The sequence below is a fragment of the Scylla paramamosain genome, chromosome 30 (assembly GCF_035594125.1).
Source record: "Scylla paramamosain isolate STU-SP2022 chromosome 30, ASM3559412v1, whole genome shotgun sequence".
NCBI lineage: Eukaryota > Metazoa > Arthropoda > Malacostraca > Decapoda > Portunidae > Scylla > Scylla paramamosain.
Window position 1 is genome coordinate 19,381,564 of NC_087180.1, and position 23,716 is coordinate 19,405,279.

General features: G+C 40.9%; 1 protein-coding gene and 2 long non-coding RNA genes across 3 annotated transcripts; all 3 read right to left on the reverse strand.

Moving 5' to 3' along the window:
* LOC135115991 (BOS complex subunit NCLN-like) lies at nt 1-3,706 on the reverse strand. The gene is made up of 8 exons (XM_064033196.1): nt 3,620-3,706; nt 3,357-3,451; nt 2,884-2,967; nt 2,258-2,410; nt 1,812-1,976; nt 1,281-1,424; nt 857-1,006; nt 1-464 (listed from the first exon to the last, which is right to left on the reverse strand). The coding sequence occupies exons 2-8, from the start codon at nt 3,444-3,446 to the stop codon at nt 327-329; spliced, it is 924 nt and encodes a 307-aa protein (XP_063889266.1). The 5' UTR covers nt 3,447-3,451; nt 3,620-3,706; the 3' UTR covers nt 1-326.
* A 3,678-nt stretch (nt 3,707-7,384) lies between these two features.
* Nucleotides 7,385-11,410, reverse strand: LOC135115992 (uncharacterized). The gene is made up of 2 exons (XR_010276124.1): nt 11,084-11,410; nt 7,385-7,545 (listed from the first exon to the last, which is right to left on the reverse strand). It is a non-coding gene; the product is annotated as an uncharacterized LOC135115992 (long non-coding RNA).
* Nucleotides 11,411-12,525: 1,115 nt separating this feature from the next.
* Nucleotides 12,526-18,177, reverse strand: LOC135115988 (uncharacterized). The gene is made up of 2 exons (XR_010276121.1): nt 17,850-18,177; nt 12,526-14,250 (listed from the first exon to the last, which is right to left on the reverse strand). It is a non-coding gene; the product is annotated as an uncharacterized LOC135115988 (long non-coding RNA).
* Nucleotides 18,178-23,716: the final 5,539 nt, after the last annotated feature.

Genomic DNA, 23,716 nt, shown 5'->3' on the forward strand with positions numbered 1-23,716 from the left:
AGAGAGAGAGAGAGAGAGAGAGAGAGAGAGAGAGAGAGAGAGAGAGAGAGAGAGAGAGAGAGAGAGAGAGAGAGAGAGAGAGAGAGATATACAAAGACAAGACTGAATACAGATATGAACAGTAAAACAGGTACAGAAATAAAAAAAAATGAAACAGAAACAGGACTCAGACAAATAAAGGTCAGGTGTGAACAAAGTGAGGTCATGGCCACAGAACATAGATCATAATGTATAAAAGACTGGGGACCTTAACACTAAGAATAAGGTTTGTTTAAAGGTTTGGTAAATGTTGCCTGGTGATAGAGTGACAAGACCTCTGCCCAAGACTACTGGTGCACTGACCTGCTGAGTATCTGGTGGAGGGTGGTGACCAGGGGACTGTTCTTGCCAGAAAGCAACTGAGGGGAGCGGGGCTGTGAGGTGATAAGATCCAGCCACGACAGGATGCTCTTCTCAGACACAGCCTGAAAGCACAGAACTTGTTGAGTGAAAGCTAGATAGTGTCTGGATGAAGGGAAGCAAGCCTGTCAAGTCCTGGATGCTTGTTGAGTGAAAGCTAGATAGTATCTGGATAAGAGGAAGCAAGCATGTCAAGTCCTGGATGCTTGTTGAGTGAAAGCTAGATAGTATCTGGATAAAAGGAAGCAAGCATGTCAAGTCCTGGATGCTTGTTGAGTGAAAAGCTGGTAGTGTCTGGATGAAAGGAAGTGAACCAGTCTTGAGTTGTTAACAATATGATGCAATCATGAAAGACATAAATAAGAGGATAAAAAAATGTACAAGGTGTTTTGCAGGGTAAAGTGGACAAGAGTGACTCTCTTGTCTATTTGCCTATCTATCTTCCAGCATGACTCACCAGGCCATTGTCAAAGATGCCATCCACAGAGGTGTTGTAGATGTGCCTCAGCAGCGCTGAGGCGACTACCTCAGTGTTCCTGGTCAGCGCCGCCACGTCAATGGTGTCCCGTGTGTCCAGGATGCTGCCGCGCTCTCCAGTCTTGGGTCCCTGAACACATCAACACAACCTTAACTCTTATTCACACATAAAATTTTCACATATTCCCTGTGTTTGTTTTTTTTACAATTAATACAAAGTACAAACACATCACAATTTTACCACAAAACTCTTCCCCGAAAAATCACAAATATGAGAGTTCCTGCAGTACAATCACCTCACTGGATAGCAGAAACACATCACAATCCACCATAAACAAAACACAAGTATGAGAGTTCCTACAATACAAGAGCAAGGGAAGAAGCAGAGGGGAGTCAACACATACCTGCAGCCTGGAGAGAGTGAAGGCTGGCAGTCTCCTCATGCTGTACTTCTCATGTTCCCAGGCCTGTGTATCCTCCTGAAGGTTGATCTTGCGGTGCACCATCTCCACCACTAGGCCCGCCTTGCTGCCCTCCTCCTCCAGGGCCTGATGGGCAAACACTGACTAAAGTTCTTACAGTAAATAGTTTTATTCCAATGCATGCTTGGGTGGAAAAGAATAGCTAATGGTTCAGTATGAGAGCTATAGCAGACTAAATCCTTGCTCCTTTCAGTATGAGAGCCATGGCACACTGAACTCACTCCCTCCTCCAGAGCCAGGTGAGGACACACTGACTAAAGTGCCATTCTTACAGTAGTTTTATTCTAATGCATGTTTGGTTATGAGAGAATGGCCAAGGGTTCATTATGAGAGTCATGGCACACTGAGACCTTGCTCCCTTCTTCCTCCAGAGCCTGATGAAAACATACTGACTCAAGTGCTATTCTTACAGGAGAATGAGTGTGCACCAGTGTGCCAGAGTGCCTCCCCCACCTGGTAGAAACTGTGCCCCGGGGAAGTCTCCTTGGGCCGCTTGGACACGTGCAGCCTGAGGGCGTCACCACTGCCCAGGGTGTCCAGGCACAGGGTGTAGTATGTCTCTGAGAGCAGTGGTGAGTCTGAGGCATCCAGGTGGTCCTCCAGGAACCTTTTGGACCCCTGTGGGAGAAACAACACTGGTATATGCAAACTGTGGTGAAAGAAAAGAGCAAAGTATGAAAAATTATGAAGAAATCTCTTTCTCATGAAAGGCACTGAAGAAGCTATGAAAAATAATATAAAATTTCTGATCCTTCTCCATATCTAATCATGAAAATTATGAAGAAATCTCTCTCATGAAAGGCAATGGGAGATGCTATAAAAAATCAAACAAAATTTCAGATCCTTTTCCTCACTTTCCATGTTTAATCATAACAATGTATTCATGTTATGGCTCAAACCTGGTAGTTGATGTAGCCTCCCCCAGAGAGGAGGAAGGCCAGGTTGAGGTGAGGGTGAGTGCGTGGTGAGGCATAGAGGCGTGACAGGATGCGTGCGAGCTCCAGCAGCACCACCACACCTGACCCATTGCTGTCTGCACCCCACGCCAACTCCTGTGTGAGACAACACACTTATGACTGGCTGTGCTAAAGGTGAAGGTGCTATTGAAAAAACTCTAACCTGGTGTGACAAATTAATGAAAAACATAAATCTTAGCACAGAAGTGTTAATACTCTGGTGAAAAGAACTCTGACACACACACACACACACACACACACACACACACACACACACACACACACACACACTGTTTTGCACTTTCATCACTCAGGCTTATACTAGGTTAGAGTTTTCCCAATAGAAAAGTATTGCCACTTATGCATCATCTCTGTCCCCAAGCAATAACAAAATCTGGACATAGTTTAAGCAGCTATCCTTACAATGAAAATACAAAACATTACAGCTTTGAAATAAATCATACAGGGTGGTACAGTATTGCCACTAATGTGTCATCTTACAAAGTGAGAGTGCTGTATGATGATGCCTATGTACACACACCACCAGCATGAGGTGTGTGTGGCCTTACCGGTGCTGCTCCAAAGGCATCATAGTGCGCCACTATTGCTATTGTTGGCAGCTGTTCCTCCACACCATAACCACTCAATTTTCCCTGAAAAATAAACAAAATGTGAGAACAAATTTTCTATCAATATCTATCTATATACCACAGCCCCACAAACACTCATACAGTAACACAGATGCCAACAAACATTTCCACAAGAATGAATTAAAACCACGCCCTAGCTTTAAGAACTAAGAGGGAAGAGAACAGATCCCTACTGACCAAACTGCATGGGGATCACAGCATATCCAGGTCTCTTCACATCAAGGCCTTACAGCAAACCCATTACAGATCCATCTTCTTTCTTATAACTGACTAAACTGAACAAGATACAAATGAAACTTCCTAAATGGCCCTGATGACAGGGTACAATACTAAAACAGTCCATTACAACACCATGACAGTACAAACAGTGGACAGGCCAGGTCACTGCTCACCTGAATGTTGGCGATGGTCATGTCTGGCACCAGCTTGGACTGACTGCCGCCCACCACAATCTGGTAGCCATCGGTGGACAGTGAACTCATCAAGGCTGGGGACAGAAGCAATAGTGGTCAGAACAGCCACCACCTGCACCACTACAGGCAGATGTATAAAAGATTAATGGGAGCACTGATGATAAAGAAAATGAAACATAACTGTACTACTGTCTTTCTCTTGTTGATTGGTTGGTGAGTGACAAAATTCAGTCTGAACTTACTTATACACAAATATTCTTTACTTATTTCCTTATTTACTTGTAACACTACCACCACAACACCAGCACCTTCACTGCCACCACTACTAACAGTACCAGCACCACCAGCATCAGCACTCACCTGCAGCAGCCGAAGTTGCTGAGTCAGTGTTGGTGGCGGTGCGCACTGACTCATAGATGTGCAGCAGCTCTTGAGTCTCATGGGCAAGGTATGAGGATGAGGGCTGCGGTGGTGATGTTTATGCGTCTCGAGTTGATCCGTGTTGCTACGCCTCATTCGTTGCGCCACAGCATTGCATCACCTCGTCCTTAAACAGAGTGGTAGATGAATGGAATAAACTCATTGATCAAGTTGTTAATGTGAATCATTAGGGAGCTTTAAAAGATTAGATAAGTACATGGACAAGGATGACAAGAGGAAATATAAGTTTCGTAGAGGGACTGCCACGCGTAGGCCAGATCGTGGGAGAAATGATTCCCTCAGATGTTACATAGACCGTAAAAATGCTGTTGTGCTTTATTATTCGTTAAAACAACGGATATGTAAGAAAGAGATGCGTAGGATGTTGCGTTCTGTCAGTGATACGTATGATGTAAAATTTTGTCAAGGATAAAATTTAATAGGATGTTAAGTTTTGTCAGGGATACGTAGCATGTTGCGTTCTGTCAGGGATATCTAGCATATGTTACGTTCTGTCAGGGATACGCAGCATGTTACGTACTGACAGGGATGCGTAACATTGCCATGTTCTGTCAGGGATACGTAGGATGCTGAATTTTGTCAGAGAAGCGTTAATATGTTCTCAGGTTTATTTCAGCCTGGATGTTCCTCATACTTCCCTTTTTTGCTTCCTTGCGTCTCGTAATCAATTTGAAAATCGATTGGTTTCTGTTCAGTTTATAGTGTATAGTTTCGCAGCTGCTACCTGGCAATGAGACTACGTGATCTCGGCGCAACTACTTTGCTACTTTGGGTTTTATTATAGTTTAAGCCATTACACACTACGTGGTAATAACCTACCTCATTTTGTTCTCACTATTCATATCATTTCTAATGATTTCACTACTTGTCGGAAATTAATAATAACGCCACAATAGGCCTGGGAATGCACAGCGCTCTCAACTTTTTCTAAGTCCACAGGTAAACATAAATGGTGTATTGTTGCCTGAACTTCAGTTGTTAGGTTAGGGTTTTATTATAGTTTAAGCCATTACACACTACGTGGTAATAACCTACCTCATTTTGTTCTTCTCACTATTCACATCATTTCTAATGATTACACTACTTGTCGGATATTAATAATAACGCCGTGGTCCGTGGGTAGAGATTGGGGACATTGGCTTAAACTATAAATTTATCCTACTTTGTAATAACTGTTTTGTTTTTTTTACGTGTAACCACGCGATCTTACCACAAGTGCAGCTACCGACTTCGTATTTTTCTCCCACAGAGCGATGAAGGAGCTCGTGTTGGGTTCGTCAAAGGGACTCACGCTTCCACTCCACAAGACTCCCCCGAGTTTCGAAACTTTGCCTGGTGTTTGAGTTGAACGCATCTAATCCACAACTACAAAACTCCCCTGACTGAAGGAACTCTGCTTAGTGTCCGAGGTGAACATCTGCCAAGCCACACACAGGAGCGATAGGAGGGACTGAGAGCCAGCAGAGACGGACGTACTGAATCATGTTGCCTACCTTCTGTCTGCCCAGAGCAAATCTCAGCGCGCACCACGCAAGACCAGCTTGAGACTGGTGTCACAACGCTGCTTGTCACCTCTAGGTGACGCGTGTGTCTGTGTGTGTGTGAGAGAGAGAGAGAGAGAGAGAGAGAGAGAGAGAGAGAGAGAGAGAGAGAGAGACTGGCTGACTGACCGACTGGCATTGTTCCTAATAAAAAAAATAAAAAAATCTATATCATGTTTACTATTTCACAACCACACAGGTTTAAAATAAACACAAGTAACAATTCAACATGTTTATTTATAAAGTACAACATACACATTCGTTTATTCAATACATAATACATCAGAAAGCATAAAGATGGTGGCATTCTTGATGTCCTACCAACTTACCTTCAATAATATCTCCTGGGGCTTTGCTTCACCAGGACAGGAACCACCACGCAATCTGTGGAGAGTCTAAAGAAAACATTAAGTGCAGAGATGTAATGGGTGAGAGAAAGGAGGAGTAACTATAACAAACACACGCACTGCATTCTGTGTGTGTTCAGCCACAGCCTTGAATGGTCACGTGTCCACCACGAGACCCTCAAGGCTGTGGATGAATCACTCACACACACACACACACCACTGGGTGGGGTGGCGGTGCAGGAAGGAAGATAGGAGAGAGCAAGGTGTGCGAGGGAAGAGCCCACTACCCACTACACTACCCTCTACTGGACTACTCCCCTCTACGTTTCCCCCCTCCCCCATCCCCTTCCCAACCCCCCACCCAGCCAACATGCATTATCTATTCTAGAATCTGGTGAGAAGTCATGGAATAAATCAGCAGCACTTTATTTCTCTAACATTTCAACTTTTATCCTTTCCTGAGTGAATGGTCAGAGTGGTGGTGTAACAACATACGTGCATCTTTGATCACTGGAAAGTTAAGTCAGAGATGTACATAAGCTGCTACTCCATTTTCTAATCTGATCACTCTTTGAAGGATGAAGTTGAAAAATTAGAAAGAAATAAACTTCTACTACTTCATTCTGAGTTCTCCCCACCAAATTATATACTCTTACACACACTTCTCTCATTATACAGCACACACATTCTACGGGGAGGAAAGGAAAGGAAGTAACTCCCTGAGGGTCTGATGCAGCAGGAACAGAAGCAGTAGCAGCAGCAAGGATTGACAGCACCTCTGGATTCGTGATGTTGGCCTCTCCTCAACAGCAAGCAGCCTGAAAAAGAAAAGGCCAGTTATCATACATATACTGCACTGCTCTGCCTACTTAATAGCAAACAATATTGGGGACTCTATTTTGAACTTAATCTCGTCCATCAATATACAGTAGTACATCAATTTAATCCCATTCTATGCACGTCATTAAGTATTTTCAACATTCCTGTTCACTTAATTGTAAACAACATTGGGGATTATTTTATTGTATATAGTTTATCAATATACAGTAGGATGCTACTCTAAAGCCATTCAGTGCACATTAGTAGGTATTTTTAATGTTATATGGCCACTGTCACATGGCAGTTATATTTAACTATCTATATACCAGGCTAAGATCTCCCTTAAGAGTTGACCCAGACAAGATATTACATCTTGTCTCATCTAGGGAATAAAGAAAAAAGGGAAGGGTTTCTCAGTCTACTCACACTGCCTCTTTTCACTGCTTTTCACCTACAATGGGATGCTGAAAAGTATTTTCAACAATGCATTGACACATGACTGTCCAGAAATATAAAAGAGTTTTTGTTAACCAAACCTTAACCAGACAACTTGGGTAGTTTAATGTTATAAATTACATTTCTCAAATATTGATTTTTAAGTGTGGCAATGCAAAGTGAAAGTACAATGAATGACAAGAGAAGAAACAATGAGGAACTTACCAAGAGTTAGATGAACAATAACCACTAAACATACACACATCTTAATGCTTTCTGACATATTACTGTCATTGAGTTACACACTGAAACATTGACTCATTAATGGATTGAAAGTACAATAACTAATTGGCTGATTGACTGAAAGGTGCCACAACAGGATCACGTGGCTGTGAAAGTGTGGTGGAGCACGTGTTCTTGGTGGTGGTGGTGGTGGTGGTGGTGGTGGTGGTAGAGGAAGTGGCTGTGGTGCTGGTGGCGGAGATGGTTCAAGTGCTGTTGAAGAGGTGATAGTGGCTACGGTGCTGGTGTAAGTCACAGTAGTGGTGGTGGTGGTGGTGGAGTTAAAACCTCCATCTCATCATGCTGAAAATAAAATATAGTTTAATTAATATACGATTTACTGAAACCTCAAATTTCCTACACATGTAACAGGAGCATTGCAAGGAGTCACTGCACAGCATCTGGCTACATTACTATGCTGACGTCCCCTGTAGCACATGTTAAGAGTGTGGCATGTTAGTGTGTGTGACATGTTATAGAGTCTGTGACATGTTATGGAGTGTGTGACATGTTATAGTGTGTGACATGTCAGTGTGGCAGATGTGCTCTAACGATACTTACATATATACATACATACATACATACATACATACAACATTTCTCAACATCCTCATTCATTCATCTCATCTCTTCTCTCTATAGGACAAGAAACTCACATACGTACATGCACACATACTACAACCTTTTCTAAGCATCCTCCTCCACGCATCTCAAACACAAAGACAAACCTCACCATCTTCATCAACCTCATCTCAAGCTCACAAACACATGCCATCTATCCCTATACATCCTATACATTAAGGTCCTGTCATTAAGTCATCAATGTCTCCTAAAGCTGTGGTTCCCAATTTTTTTTTTTTTTTTCCTCCCATCAACCAGTTCACCTGTTCATATTTCTCCCTTCAAAGTGAACACAAAATTATGGAATTCCTACCAAAATTATCACACATAGTCACTACTGAAGGCAACCGTGGCATAAATTTTGATTTGTATTTGTATATAATACTTCAAGGAAAGTCAACTGCCACATTATATGAGATTTCTGTTTTCTTTCGGTCAACAGCTGGTCATTTTTTCATTTCCCTCAGTTGATTTCCCCCCCTGGAATCCTAAAATTTCCACTGATTTCATTATCTTTCTTATTATTTTTATTCTCAGTATTGTCATAAATCCTATCTGTTGCAATCTGTCTTGTAATATTTAGTCATCCTTTTTTTGTGTGTCTGTATGTATGTGATTCGGTAACAGGCCACTACGTACCATTGGCTGCTGTGTACCACTGGCTGCTATGTACCATCCATGGCTGCCATGTACCTGGCTGCTATGAACCATCAGTTATGTACCATTATTATCATAAACAAAATACAGATAAATTAACAACTTATGGAAAAGGGAGAGAGAGAGAGAGAGAGAGAGAGAGAGAGAGAGAGAGAGAGAGAGAGAGAGAGAGAGAGAGAGAGAGAATCTATGATAGCCTACAAGAAATTATCTAAGCACCAAACAATGGACAACTTAGCAACTCCAATGGACCTAATCATTATTTGCTTTGAAACTCCAGTGGACTTTCTATTTTCTTTGAAACTCCATTGGACCTGCACCCTCAGTTATCCTTCTGGTACTGCACACAAAGCACCCTAAATACAACAAAACTCACCCATACCACACTCAAAACACCCCTAAATATAACAAAACTCATCCAATCACACCTAAGACATGCTTAACATCCAAACACACTCAAAATACCCCACAACACGCAAATGTACCCACAAAACTCACCCAGAAACACACAAAACACATATTATACATCCAAAACATGCCCGAAACACCCCACATCACCTCAAAATATCCATAAAACTCACTCAAACACATCTAAATCATGCTGAAAACATCCAAGACACTCAAAACACCCTGATATACTCACAAAACTCACCCAAACACTCAAAACAGGTAAAACACACCCAAAACATCCCAAACTCATTCAAACACACCAAAAAAAAACATCCCACAACAGGATACGCCCAAACCACACTAAAACGCACCCAGAACACCCCACACAAACTCAAATACACCTAAAAGACCCCACACACATCCCCGAAAACACCCCACACACATCCAAACTCACCCGAAACACTTGAAACACCCTAAGTAAACTCAAAACAAACTCACAACACCTCAATATGCCCCCAAACACACCCAAAACACTCCGCAATATACTCAAAGCATTTTACAAGACTAAATACACGTACAATACACCTAAAAACATCCTAAGCCACACTTTAAACACCCTAAATTCACACAAAACACAGATATAATAGCAAATATGCATCCTAAACACACTTAAACATTCACAAAACACTCCACAACATTCCTAAATACATCCAAAACACACTTAAAACACCCAAAACACATGAAATATTACAGAGAAAAAGCAGGGCAGGAAGGAAAACTAAGCTAAACATGGTCTTCTTGGTATTTACCTGTTATGCCCCCTCCTCCTTCTCCTCCATTTCTCCTTACTACTCCCTCCTCCTCCTCCTCCATTTATCTATTTTCTCCTTCTACTACTACTACCTACATACCTGAGCTTGGAAACACCTGGAAAACACTGGAAATTACGGTAAATACTGACGAGGAGACACTGTATCCGAGCGAGTCCCAGGACCCTTGATGACGTCACAGGCCACAGGCGGGGGCTGCCGGCGCCCCGCTGGCTGACGTACGTACGTAATGTATTTCATTTCAAAATTGACCCCTAGAAAAAACGAAGCTAGGCTCGAATGCCTTATATATTCTGACTTGATAATTACTTTAACTAATATTCACAATATCAAAACATCACCAGCCTGGGCAGTTGTAAAGAAATAATAATATGAAATATGGAAAAAGTGTTGAATCTTTGACACCATTAAAATCATTGAAAAGTCCACCCATTTCACTTTACACCAATGAAAAAAAACTTTAAAAAATCTGAACTGTTTTTCTAAACAATGCAAAGTTAGTTACGAGCTAAGATATTCAAATAAAAAATCCAAAAAATGACAATTTCGCCACTTTTAACGGCATCAAAAGCTATTTTAGATTCCACACACTTAGCTCATCAGAAACGCAAAACACTTTAAATATCATAAACGATTTTTTGAAGCAACAAAACCTTCATTAAAGCCTCAAATAAAAGAGCCAAAAAACCGGGTTGGGTAAATTTCACCGTAAACAGTCCTATATTTATGCAGAAAAACAGCAGCAAATTCACCACATTTACTTAACTGAGGCATGAAACGCACTTCAAAAGCAACGAAATATTTTTATAAATCATAAAAACTTACTATAGAAGCCAAATTAAGTCATTCAGAAAAATCTAAAAAAATATTGGAACCCAACAAGTTGGCTCAGGCAGCAGTCCATCATGGCGGCCCTCGGCTGAGACCTTAGTGGGGTAGCCAGCGGCCATGTTGCCTTAATTATTCGTTCATGAGACCAAAAGTAGGCAATGGTGGATTTATCTGACCAGCGAACATGAAGGCCAGACATGTGCTTCCATCTTATGACATGTTTGGCTTACAATAAATGAGAGACGAAGCAAATAATGGCTGAAAACACTGACGTCCCGCCTCTACCTCAGCAGACAGCTTGTTTACAAATTAACGAATCTTTCATTATTTGCCTAAATCTCCAAGTTTCCAGACTCAGATGTGAACAAAATCTAAAAATAAGTCAACAACCTTAAAACATGCCTAAAAAAGACGAATAATAAAGCCTAAATAAACGAGACACTACAGGGAGGAGGAGGATGTTGTGAAGGCAGGAAGGCTGACTGAGATGAGACTGGCACCGCTGGACTCACCTTACGTATTCCTGCCTCTCTGGTGCTGCTTGGCGGTGCTCGGTACAGGGAAAAGCTGCCGGGAATCCAGAAACACTGGTTAAAACAGCGTGTGGGGCAAGACTGACCAGTGTTGACCAAAACAATGTAGCCAGCCAGCCAGCCACCCGCTCTCCCTCCCCAGCGCCACGTATCACTGCTCCTTCAACCACACTCACTATTACACACACTAACACTCACTAAAGGTGACATGTTATCAAATAATCTGTCATATAATATTCTCACTTCCTCACTTCCCTTTCCCCACTCCACATCCACTATGACTACGTGATTATGAAGTAAAATTTCACTCACTGCTGTACCGTGTCACCGCAGCAAACACGAACGAGCGCAGGATAGGCTCAACTAATGCTTCTCTCTCTCTCTCTCTCTCTCTCCTCACGACTGTTTCTCAAAGCTAAAATGATAATTACCTGGGTTTTCAAGGGTGTTTCTCCTGTTATTAATATAGAAATGTTGTAGATCTGTCACTAGAACTGTAAAAACACCCTTAAAAAACTGTATTCAATGACAGCCTTTTAAAAGCAAGTTTCTCCTGTTAGTAATGAAGAAATTATGTTAATCTGTCACTAGAACCGTAAAAACACCCTTGAAAACCCGTGTAACTATTGAGAGAGAGAGAGAGAGAGAGAAACGATGCATTTTTTAACTTGTGCTGAACTCATGGATCATGCTGAGGACTAAGCCTGTATTAAATCAGTGTATGCTGAATTCCATTGATTGTATTAGTTGACAATACATTTTTTTTTCATTTTTTTCGTGTTTTATATTTTAATGTAGTTTTATTACTTTTTTTTTCTTACAATATTAATTTTTATCTCCCTACTTGGTAGCTGGTATGTAGCAGCCTTGTTTGGTACATATAAGCCAAAGCAGTGGTTCATAGGAGCCGGTACATAACAGCCGACGGTACATAGCAGCTATCATTCTTTGATTCACTTAGCTAAGAAGGATCAGAGCTTCGCAGAACTGGTTTCATTATTTTTTTTTTTTCCTCTCTTATCGGTACTATTATGAATCCCACCTACTGTAGTCTGTTTTACAATATCTATTGATTTATTTGTGTGTATGAGTTTTAGTTAAGTCAGCTGATCAAACTGATTTCATTATGTTTCTCACCCCCGCCCCCCCCTATTGCCTCTCACAGTCACATTCCTTATTTCTTTCTTCCCTCTCATAAACTCCCACTTTCATAATTTCTCTTCCTCTTCCTCCTCTTCTCACTCCCTCAGTATTTTGCTTCAAACTCCCTTCTTTTTCATCCAACAGTCATATGTTCTTTGCTTAACACAAAAGCACTTACACAACAGGACGAGAAAGAAATCTTGACAGTATCCTTCAAGACTACAGTAAACATTTCTAACATTAAATTAAGAATAGGATTTAATAAACAGGGCAGCATATACCAAGAGAAAATCATTTTTATTCATCAGTTATCTACTCCAGTTGAGATGAAATAAAAAGGACCTGATACTGGAATAGATTCAAATACCAACAATATTTACAACATGCACATCAGAGGGAAGTCACATGTGAGGGCCAGATGGACTTTCTTCCTGCCCCTCCAGTTTAAAAAATACACAGAAAGCAGAAAAATAGACCCTACCAATACACGGAAAGGAGGCTGCTGCTGTACAGACCTCCTCTCCTCTGGCGTTGTATTTCTGTCACTTCCTAAGGCAAAGACAACATTACAGGGATGCTGGAAGGCCTCACAACACTCTAAGGAAGTCTGATAGCCAGGACCGTCAACAAGTCAAGTCACATCTCTTCTTGTTCTGAGTGATCAGGCAGGGAATGGTCATAATATGAGGCTTTCTTTCTCTTACAATACACAAGAACTTATATTTTTTGCCTCTTGAGTGTCCAGGGAGGAGACAGTCATAGTATATGGGCTTTCTTTTTCTTCCAATATATTTTCCCTATATTTTCTGCTTCTTGAGTGTCCAGGGAGGGTTGTGTTACAGTAATTTTTATCTCACATTATGAAATTTTTTGTTATACTGGTAATACATTCACTCATTCTGAATCCACATAGAACAAAAACCTTGGTGTATTCCAATGACATAGAAGGGTGTCTTTTGTCACTCAATACTGGCTTTGTGGTAGAAAGTGAGGTGATGTGACTTTTGTTATCGTCAACTGCCTGACTATTCAGCAAAGTATTATCTCCACCCCACTGTGCCAGCCGCCAAGGTTGTGTTGCAGTGATATAGTGTTGCTTTTGAGTGGTTGCTGGATGCATCTTGTTACAACTGCAGTATGTCCCTCATCACATTACATACCACAAAGCATCATCCTAAAGCCACAAGCAGTACACATTTCCCTAAACCTGCCAGGCTGGTACAGAGGGGCGACATAATGTTTTGGCCAAGTGTATAAGAGTGTGTGCCGGACACTTGAGGTATCCTTGGCGAGAAAACAACGACAACAAAATTCTTTTCAACATTCCCTTAGGCAGCACAAATGTTTGGCTGGTGGCTGCAGAGTCCAAACCACATCACAGCCTAAAGTATTAAACATTGGAGGTCTGTTTTATTGGACTTGTAATGATGGCTAAAGGAACCACCTAAAAGAACTGACAGAACGTGTGATGCTGTAATTCCACGGTAAGAGCACTTAAGTTAATCATTATGCTTGGTGTGGTAAAGGAAGAGTGTGGCAAGTGACCTACTTGGAGTATTTAAAAGCTAAAACCTCTGACTTGATAACCACTTCAACATATTGCTTGATGGGTGTCTGTCAACACTGGATGCCATGCCTTGTATCGCTACAGTACAAGCTTGGTTACAGCAGAAACTGGAAATTGAATGAGTTATGGCACTGCAACAACAAGGGCAGGCAGCACCAGCTAAGCAGTGCCGCCTCTCCTGCCATGAGCCAGCAAGGGCAAGCCTACAACACCATGCTTTCAAATCTTAAATAACTTTCAACACAGATCTCCATATTCCCATTCACTGCCTCAAATGTGTTCTTGGTGGTGGTGGTGGTGGTAGAGGAAGTGGCTGTGGTGCTGGTGGCGGAGATGGTTCAAGTGCTGTTGAAGAGGTGATAGTGGCTACGGTGCTGGTGTAAGTCACAGTAGTGGTGGGTGGTGGTGGTGGAGTTAAAACCTCCATCTCATCATGCTGAAAATAAAATATAGTTTAAATTAATATACGATTTACTGAAACCTCAAATTTCCTACACATGTAACAGGAGCATTGCAAGGAGTCACTGCACAGCATCTGGCTACATTACTATGCTGACGTCCCCCTGTAGCACATGTTAAGAGTGTGGCATGTTAGTGTGTGTGACATGTTATAGAGTCTGTGACATGTTATGGAGTGTGTGACATGTTATAGTGTGTGACATGTCAGTGTGGCAGATGTGCTCTAACGATACTTACATATATACATACATACATACATACATACATACAACATTTCTCACATCCTCATTCATTCATCTCATCTCTTCTCTCTATAGGACAAGAAACTCACATACGTACATGCACACATACTACAACCTTTTCTAAGCATCCTCCTCCACGCATCTCAAACACAAAGACAAACCTCACCATCTTCATCAACCTCATCTCAAGCTCACAAACACATGCCATCTATCCCTATACATCCTATACATTAAGGTCCTGTCATTAAGTCATCAATGTCTCCTAAAGCTGTGGTTCCCAATTTTTTTTTTTTTTTTTCCTCCCATCAACCAGTTCACCTGTTCATATTTCTCCCTTCAAAGTGAACACAAAATTATGGAATTCCTACCAAAATTATCACACATAGTCACTACTGAAGGCAACCGTGGCATAAATTTTGATTTGTATTTGTATATAATACTTCAAGGAAAGTCAACTGCCACATTATATGAGATTTCTGTTTTCTTTCGGTCAACAGCTGGTCATTTTTTCATTTCCCTCAGTTGATTTCCCCCCCTGGAATCCTAAAATTTCCACTGATTTCATTATCTTTCTTATTATTTTTATTCTCAGTATTGTCATAAATCCTATCTGTTGCAATCTGTCTTGTAATATTTAGTCATCCTTTTTTTGTGCGTCTGTATGTATGTGATTCGGTAACAGGCCACTACGTACCATTGGCTGCTGTGTACCACTGGCTGCTATGTACCATCCATGGCTGCCATGTACCTGGCTGCTATGAACCATCAGTTATGTACCATTATTATCATAAACAAAATACAGATAAATTAACAACTTATGGAAAAGGGAGAGAGAGAGAGAGAGAGAGAGAGAGAGAGAGAGGAGAGAGGAGAGAGAGAGAGAGAGATGAGAGAGAGAGAGGAGAGAGAGAGAGGAGAGAGAGAGGAGAGAGAGGAGAGAGAGAGAATCTATGATAGCCTACAAGAAATTATCTAAGCACCAAACAATGGACAACTTAGCAACTCCAATGGACCTAATCATTATTTGCTTTGAAACTCCAGTGGACTTTCTATTTTCTTTGAAACTCCATTGGACCTGCACCCTCAGTTATCCTTCTGGTACTGCACACAAAAGCACCCTAAATACAACAAAACTCACCCATACCCACACTCAAAACACCCCTAAATATAACAAAACTCATCCAATCACACCTAAGACATGCTTAACATCCAAACACACTCAAAATACCCCACAACACGCAAATGTACCCACAAAACTCACCCAGAAACACACAAAACACATATTATACATCCAAAACATGCCCGAAACACCCCACATCACCTCAAAATATCCATAAAACTCACTCAAACACATCTAAATCATGCTGAAAACATCCAAGACACTCAAAACACCCTGATATACTCACAAAACTCACCCAAACACTCAAAACAGGTAAAACACACCCAAAACATCCCAAACTCATTCAAACACACCAAAAAAAAAAACATCCCACAACAGGATACGCCCAAACCACACTAAAACGCACCCAGAACACCCCACACAAACTCAAATACACCTAAAAGACCCCACACACATCCCCGAAAACACCCCACACACATCCAAACTCACCCGAAACACTTGAAACACCCTAAGTAAACTCAAAACAAACTCACAACACCTCAATATGCCCCCAAACCACCCCAAAACACTCCGCAATATACTCAAAGCATTTTACAAGACTAAATACACGTACAATACACCTAAAAACATCCTAAGCCACACTTTAAAACACCCTAAATTCACACAAAACACAGATATAATAGCAAATATGCATCCTAAACACACTTAAACATTCACAAAACACTCCACAACATTCCTAAATACATCCAAAACACACTTAAAACACCCAAAACACATGAAATATTACAGAGAAAAAGCAGGGCAGGAAGGAAAACTAAGCTAAACATGGGTCTTCTTGGTATTTACCTGTTATGCCCCCCTCCTCCTTCTCCTCCATTTCTCCTTACTACTTCCTCCTCCTCCACCTCCATTTATCTATTTTCTCCTTCTACTACTACTACCTACATACCTGAGCTTGGAAACACCTGGAAAACACTGGAAATTACGGTAAATACTGACGAGGAGACACTGTATCCGAGCGAGTCCCAGGACCCTTGATGACGTCACAGGCCACAGGCGGGGGCTGCCGGCGCCCCGCTGGCTGACGTACGTACGTAATGTATTTCATTTCAAAATTGACCCCTAGAAAAAACGAAGCTAGGCTCGAATGCCTTATATATTCTGACTTGATAATTACTTTAACTAATATTCACAATATCAAAACATCACCAGCCTGGGCAGTTGTAAAGAAATAATAATATGAAATATGGAAAAAGTGTTGAATCTTTGACACCATTAAAATCATTGAAAAGTCCACCCATTTCACTTTACACCAATGAAAAAAAACTTTAAAAAATCTGAACTGTTTTTCTAAACAATGCAAAGTTAGTTACGAGCTAAGATATTCAAATAAAAAATCCAAAAAATGACAATTTCGCCACTTTTAACGGCATCAAAAGCTATTTTAGATTCCACACACTTAGCTCATCAGAAACGCAAAACACTTTAAATATCATAAACGATTTTTTGAAGCAACAAAACCTTCATTAAAGCCTCAAATAAAAGAGCCAAAAAACCGGGTTGGGTAAATTTCACCGTAAACAGTCCTATATTTATGCAGAAAAACAGCAGCAAATTCACCACATTTACTTAACTGAGGCATGAAACGCACTTCAAAAGCAACGAAATATTTTTATAAATCATAAAAACTTACTATAGAAGCCAAATTAAGTCATTCAGAAAAATCTAAAAAAAATATTGGAACCCAACAAGTTGGCTCAGGCAGCAGTCCATCATGGCGGCCCTCGGCTGAGACCTTAGTGGGGTAGCCAGCGGCCCATGTTGCCTTAATTATTCGTTCATGAGACCAAAAGTAGGCAATGGTGGATTTTATCTGACCAGCGAACATGAAGGCCAGACATGTGCTTCCATCTTATGACATGTTTGGCTTACAATAAATGAGAGACGAAGCAAATAATGGCTGAAAACACTGACGTCCCGCCTCTACCTCAGCAGACAGCTTGTTTACAAATTAAAGAATCTTTCATTATTTGCCTAAATCTCCAAGTTTCCAGACTCAGATGTGAACAAAATCTAAAAATAAGTCAACAACCTTAAAACATGCCTAAAAAAGACGAATAATAAAACCTAAATAAACGAGACACTACAGGGAGGAGGAGGATGTTGTGAAGGCAGGAAGGCTGACTGAGATGAGACTGGCACCGCTGGACTCACCTTACGTATTCCTGCCTCTCTGGTGCTGCTTGGCGGTGCTCGGTACAGGGAAAAGCTGCCGGGAATCCGGAAACACTGGTTTAAAACAGCGTGTGGGGCAAGACTGACCAGTGTTGACCAAAACAATGTAGCCAGCCAGCCAGCCACCCGCTCTCCCTCCCCAGCGCCACGTATCACTGCTCCTTCAACCACACTCACTATTACACACACTAACACTCACTAAAGGTGACATGTTATCAAATAATCTGTCATATAATATTCTCACTTCCTCACTTCCCTTTCCCCACTCCACATCCACTATGACTACGTGATTATGAAGTAAAATTTCACTCACTGCTGTACCGTGTCACCGCAGCAAACACGAACGAGCGCAGGATAGGCTCAACTAATGCTTCTCTCTCTCTCTCTCTCTCTCTCTCTCTCTCTCCTCTCTCTCTCTCTCTCCTCTCCTCACGACTGTTTCTCAAAGCTAAAATGATAATTACCTGGGTTTTCAAGGGTGTTTCTCCTGTTATTAATATAGAAATGTTGTAGATCTGTCACTAGAACTGTAAAAACACCCTTAAAAAAACTGTATTCAATGACAGCCTTTTATAAAGCAAGTTTCTCCTGTTAGTAATGAAGAAATTATGTTAATCTGTCACTAGAACCGTAAAAACACCCTTGAAAACCCGTGTAACTATTGAGAGAGAGAGAGAGAGAGAGAAACGATGCATTTTTTACTTGTGCTGAACTCATGGGATCATGCTGAGGACTAAGCCTGTATTAAATCAGTGTATGCTGAATTCCATTGATTGTATTAGTTGACAATACAGTTTTTTTTTTCATTTTTTTTCGTGTTTTATATTTTAATGTAGTTTTTATTACTTTTTTTTTTCTTACAATATTAATTTTTATCTCCCTACTTGGTAGCTGGTATGTAGCAGCCTTGTTTGGTACATATAAGCCAAAGCAGTGGTTCATAGGAGCCGGTACATAACAGCCGACGGTACATAGCAGCTATCATTCTTTGATTCACTTAGCTAAGAAGGATCAGAGCTTCGCAGAACTGGTTTCATTATTTTTTTTTTTTTTCTCTCTCTTATCGGTACTATTATGAATCCCACCTACTGTAGTCTGTTTTACAATATCTATTGATTTATTTGTGTGTATGAGTTTTAGTTAAGTCAGCTGATCAAACTGATTTCATTATGTTTCTCACCCCCGCCCCCCCCTATTGCCTCTCACAGTCACATTCCTTATTTCTTTCTTCCCTCTCATAAACTCCCACTTTCATAATTTCTCTTCCTCTTCCTCCTCTTCTCACTCCCTCAGTATTTTGCTTCAAACTCCCTTCTTTTTCATCCAACAGTCATATGTTCTTTGCTTAACACAAAAGCACTTACACAACAGGACGAGAAAGAAATCTTGACAGTATCCTTCAAGACTACAGTAAACATTTCTAACATTAAATTAAGAATAGGATTTAATAAACAGGGCAGCATATACCAAGAGAAAATCATTTTTATTCATCAGTTATCTACTCCAGTTGAGATGAAATAAAAAGGACCTGATACTGGAATAGATTCAAATACCAACAATATTTACAACATGCACATCAGAGGGAAGTCACGTGTGAGGGCCAGATGGACTTTCTTCCTGCCCCTCCAGTTTAAAAAATACACAGAAAGCAGAAAAATAGACCCTACCAATACACGGAAAGGAGGCTGCTGCTGTACAGACCTCCTCTCCTCTGGCGTTGTATTTCTGTCACTTCCTAAGGCAAAGACAACATTACAGGGATGCTGGAAGGCCTCGCAACACTCTAAGGAAGTCTGATAGCCAGGACCGTCAACAAGTCAAGTCACATCTCTTCTTGTTCTGAGTGATCAGGCAGGGAATGGTCATAATATGAGGCTTTCTTTCTCTTACAATACACAAGAACTTATATTTTTTGCCTCTTGAGTGTCCAGGGAGGAGACAGTCACAGTATATGGGCTTTCTTTTTCTTCCAATATATTTTCCCTATATTTTCTGCTTCTTGAGTGTCCAGGGAGGGTTGTGTTACAGTAATTTTTATCTCACATTATGAAATTTTTTGTTATACTGGTAATACATTCACTCATTCTGAATCCACATAGAACAAAAACCTTGGTGTATTCCAATGACATAGAAGGGTGTCTTTTGTCACTCAATACTGGCTTTGTGGTAGAAAGTGAGGTGATGTGACTTTTGTTATCGTCAACTGCCTGACTATTCAGCAAAGTATTATCTCCACCCCACTGTGCCAGCCGCCAAGGTTGTGTTGCAGTGATATAGTGTTGTTTTTGAGTGGTTGCTGGATGCATCTTGTTACAACTGCAGTATGTCCCTCATCACATTACATACCACAAAGCATCATCCTAAAGCCACAAGCAGTACACATTTCCTTAAACCTGCCCAGGCTGGTACAGAGGGGCGACATAATGTTTTGGCCAAGTGTATAAGAGTGTGTGCAGGACACTTGAGGTATCCTTGGCGAGAAAACAACGACAACAAAATTCTTTTCAACATTCCCTTAGGCAGCACAAATGTTTGGCTGGTGGCTGCAGAGTCCAAACCACATCACAGCCTAAAGTATTAAACATTGGAGGTCTGTTTTATTGGACTTGTAATGATGGCTAAAGGAACCACCTAAAAGAACTGACAGAACGTGTGATGCTGTAATTCCACGGTAAGAGCACTTAAGTTAATCATTATGCTTGGTGTGGTAAAGGAAGAGTGTGGCAAGTGACCTACTTGGAGTATTTAAAAGCTAAAACCTCTGACTTGATAACCACTTCAACATATTGCTTGATGGGTGTCTGTCAACACTGGATGCCATGCCTTGTATCGCTACAGTACAAGCTTGGTTACAGCAGAAACTGGAAATTGAATGAGTTATGGCACTGCAACAACAAGGGCAGGCAGCACCAGCTAGGCAGTGCCGCCTCTCCTGCCATGAGCCAGCAAGGGCAAGCCTACAACACCATGCTTTCAAATCTTAAATAACTTTCAACACAGATCTCCATATTCCCATTCACTGCCTCAAATGTGCAAGAATTCTTTTCCAACATGGCACCATTTAGAGTAAGCAATCATTTTGTACTGAGAGAGTACAAGACATGAAACAAATAAAAGACAGGATTGCTTGGTGATCAATGCTGAGGTAACCAAGTAACAACAAATCTAAAGAGTCAACACCTGGCACGGTTCACGCTGCCGTCTGCATACCAGCGTATAACACGTCACTAAAACTGGAATTACTAAAATACAAGGATTTGAACTATGTATACTTCTGGTTATTACTTCATGATGTTTCTCACTGAGCCATCATCACCATCAGCTGACTCCACCTTGTTTCCCAGGGTTTCTTTGCTAAAGTTTAACAGGTGATGATGGATACTATGTACTATATGCATGTACTAGCTAAATGAGTGCATGGTTCTGTCTATTACTTGTAGCATTTATTCATAATACTGTGATGCACCTTACACCTTTGCACATCAGCAAATACAACTCTCCTCACCAGTGTTGAGTCACCCTGGTGTTTGTCCTTCATGCCTCAGGCCAACCCGTCACCAGGGGAACCACACCAGTCAATGTAATGCACACACAAGTTATTAGTGAGGACGTCTATCTGTCTGTCTGTCCATCAACACTCCATAAATTGTCATATTTAAGAAATTTCAAATCCTTGTTTGGCAAGATTTCTTGCATCCAGAATTTGTCCAGTTAAATGTCCAATGATTGTCCTCAAATCTTTTACGACAAAATGTTCATGATTGACAATAATGGCTGTGTTACCGTAACATTTCATTACCAGTAACAAATTTACCACCACAAGATGATTGAAAACACATTTCTCATTCTTTCATACATGACACAAACATAATGACTTTTGGTTGATCAAATCTGACACAAAACAATAATATCTTAAACAATTTGCACAATATAACAATCATAATGCATTCCTAATTTTTTCAACCATAATTATCATCGTACATTTATTTGTACTGGGCTCCTTCCTCCGTGGTCCCTGACTCCTGCCTCACCTTGCTTCCTTTACCTTGAGCAAACAAACCATCAATGAATCAAGCAATACCAGATGCCACATGACCCTAACAGAGCCTGTAACAGGACTCCACCAGGCAGTAGCAGACCGCCTCACAACAGTACATCAGGGAAACACACTGGGTTGATTGTGACCACAGCAAGCCCAGATAACAGGGATTCATGCCGTGGTTATACTAGTAAAAACTGAATGTACTTATGCTTAACAATTGTATACTAGCAACAATTGAATGTACTGAAGCATAATCACTGTATTCAACTGAAAATGTCTGTTAATGCAGTACAGGAACACCAATGTATCAGTGACATGTCCTGCGTGCAAACACTTTCTTTGTCTTTGAGTGAGACAGCCAGTGATGGAAATGTACACACTACTGATCACAGAGCAGAAAATGAGAAGACTGTGGCCATGATATGAACAGCTGATTCAAGCAGTAACCATTGCGAAGAACCAGACAAGGAGAATATCAAAGTACAGTAGAATGTACATCCGTCACTCTGGTATTCATTTCATGAATAATTTTCATCTTCCATGCATATCATCACACACACACAGACACACACAGACACAAGATATTACAACAATACAAGTGTGACTCAATTCTGTGAAAAATACATGTAAGTAAATACAAACAAACCTAATATTGCTGTCTACGCAGCACGAAATATCTGAGTCTGTGCAGCGAGTGTCAAGTTAAAAGGAACTCATGTTTAATTTAAGCTTATTAAGAAACAACCCTTGAATCTCTATTACCTGGCAACCTGCTGTACCTGTGGGCCAACTCTCCACTCCTACCAGGACCTTATTCTTCCTCTTTACTTCATTACTTTCCTTAAGCTTTCAGTGCAGCAATACAATATCAATGCCAAGTATTTCCTTATAGCATTACTTGCTTTAATTTACTCCGATTGCAATTGTCATAAAAGTAAAATAAAAGCAAGTGGTAAAGCACAAGACAAAAACAAAAATAATAATAAAATAAAATAAAATAAAATAAATAAATAAATAAATAAAAGGCAGAAGGAAGGACACAGGGGAGTTTTGTCATAAGAAATTAACAGAAGCAAAGCAGTGAAATTATATAATGATAATCTCTCCAGTGCAATAAGTATATCATTCAAAATTAAACAAATTAACATACAAAGAAAAGACAAAACAAAGCAATGAAATATAAACAAGATCTCTCCAGCATAACAAGCACAAGGAAAATGGGAAGAGGGCAAGAGAGAAGGGTGAGGGTTTCAAAGTCTCAACCTCACTGTGCACCAACTTGCAAGACCAGGCAAATCTTGGTAAGCCATGTAATGCACCTATCCAGCGTTAACACCACCTCTCTTCAAATGCAATGTCTACACAACTCATGGTGAGTGCCTGCACCTTATCCCAGCCTAGAACTCCTGATCTCAGAAAGAGTACATTATTACTGGTGTGCATTGAAGTCCAAAGAATCAAGAGAGAGAGAGAGAGAGAGAGAGAGAGAGAGAGAGAGAGAGAGAGAGAGAGAGAGAGAGAGAGAGAGGGAGAGAGGGAGAGAGAGAGAGAGAGAGAGAGAGAGAGAGAGAGAGAGAGAGAGAGAGAGAGAGAGAGAGAGAGAGAGAGAGAGAGAGGAGAGAGGGAGAGAGGGAGAGAGGAGAGAGAGAGGAGAGAGAGAGAGAGGAGAGAGAGAGAGAGAGAGAGAGATGAGAGAGAGAGAGAGAGAGAGAGAGAGAGAGAGAGAGAGAGAGAGAGAGAGAGATACAAAGACAAGACTGAAATACAGATATGAACAGTAAAACAGGTACAGAAATAAAAAAAA

What these genes read in the sequence shown, in the direction of transcription:
- LOC135115991 (XM_064033196.1), bottom strand. Translation starts at nt 3,446, where the DNA reads ATGAGTTCACTGTCCACCGATGGCTACCAGATTGTGGTGGGCGGCAGT. An exon ending in ATGCCTTTGGAGCAGCACCG is followed by an intron (nt 2,411 to 2,883) that starts GTAAGGCCACAC and finishes TGTCTCACACAG; the next exon opens with GAGTTGGCGTGGGGTGCAGA. An exon ending in CGGGGCACAGTTTCTACCAG is followed by an intron (nt 1,425 to 1,811) that starts GTGGGGGAGGCA and finishes TTTGCCCATCAG; the next exon opens with GCCCTGGAGGAGGAGGGCAG.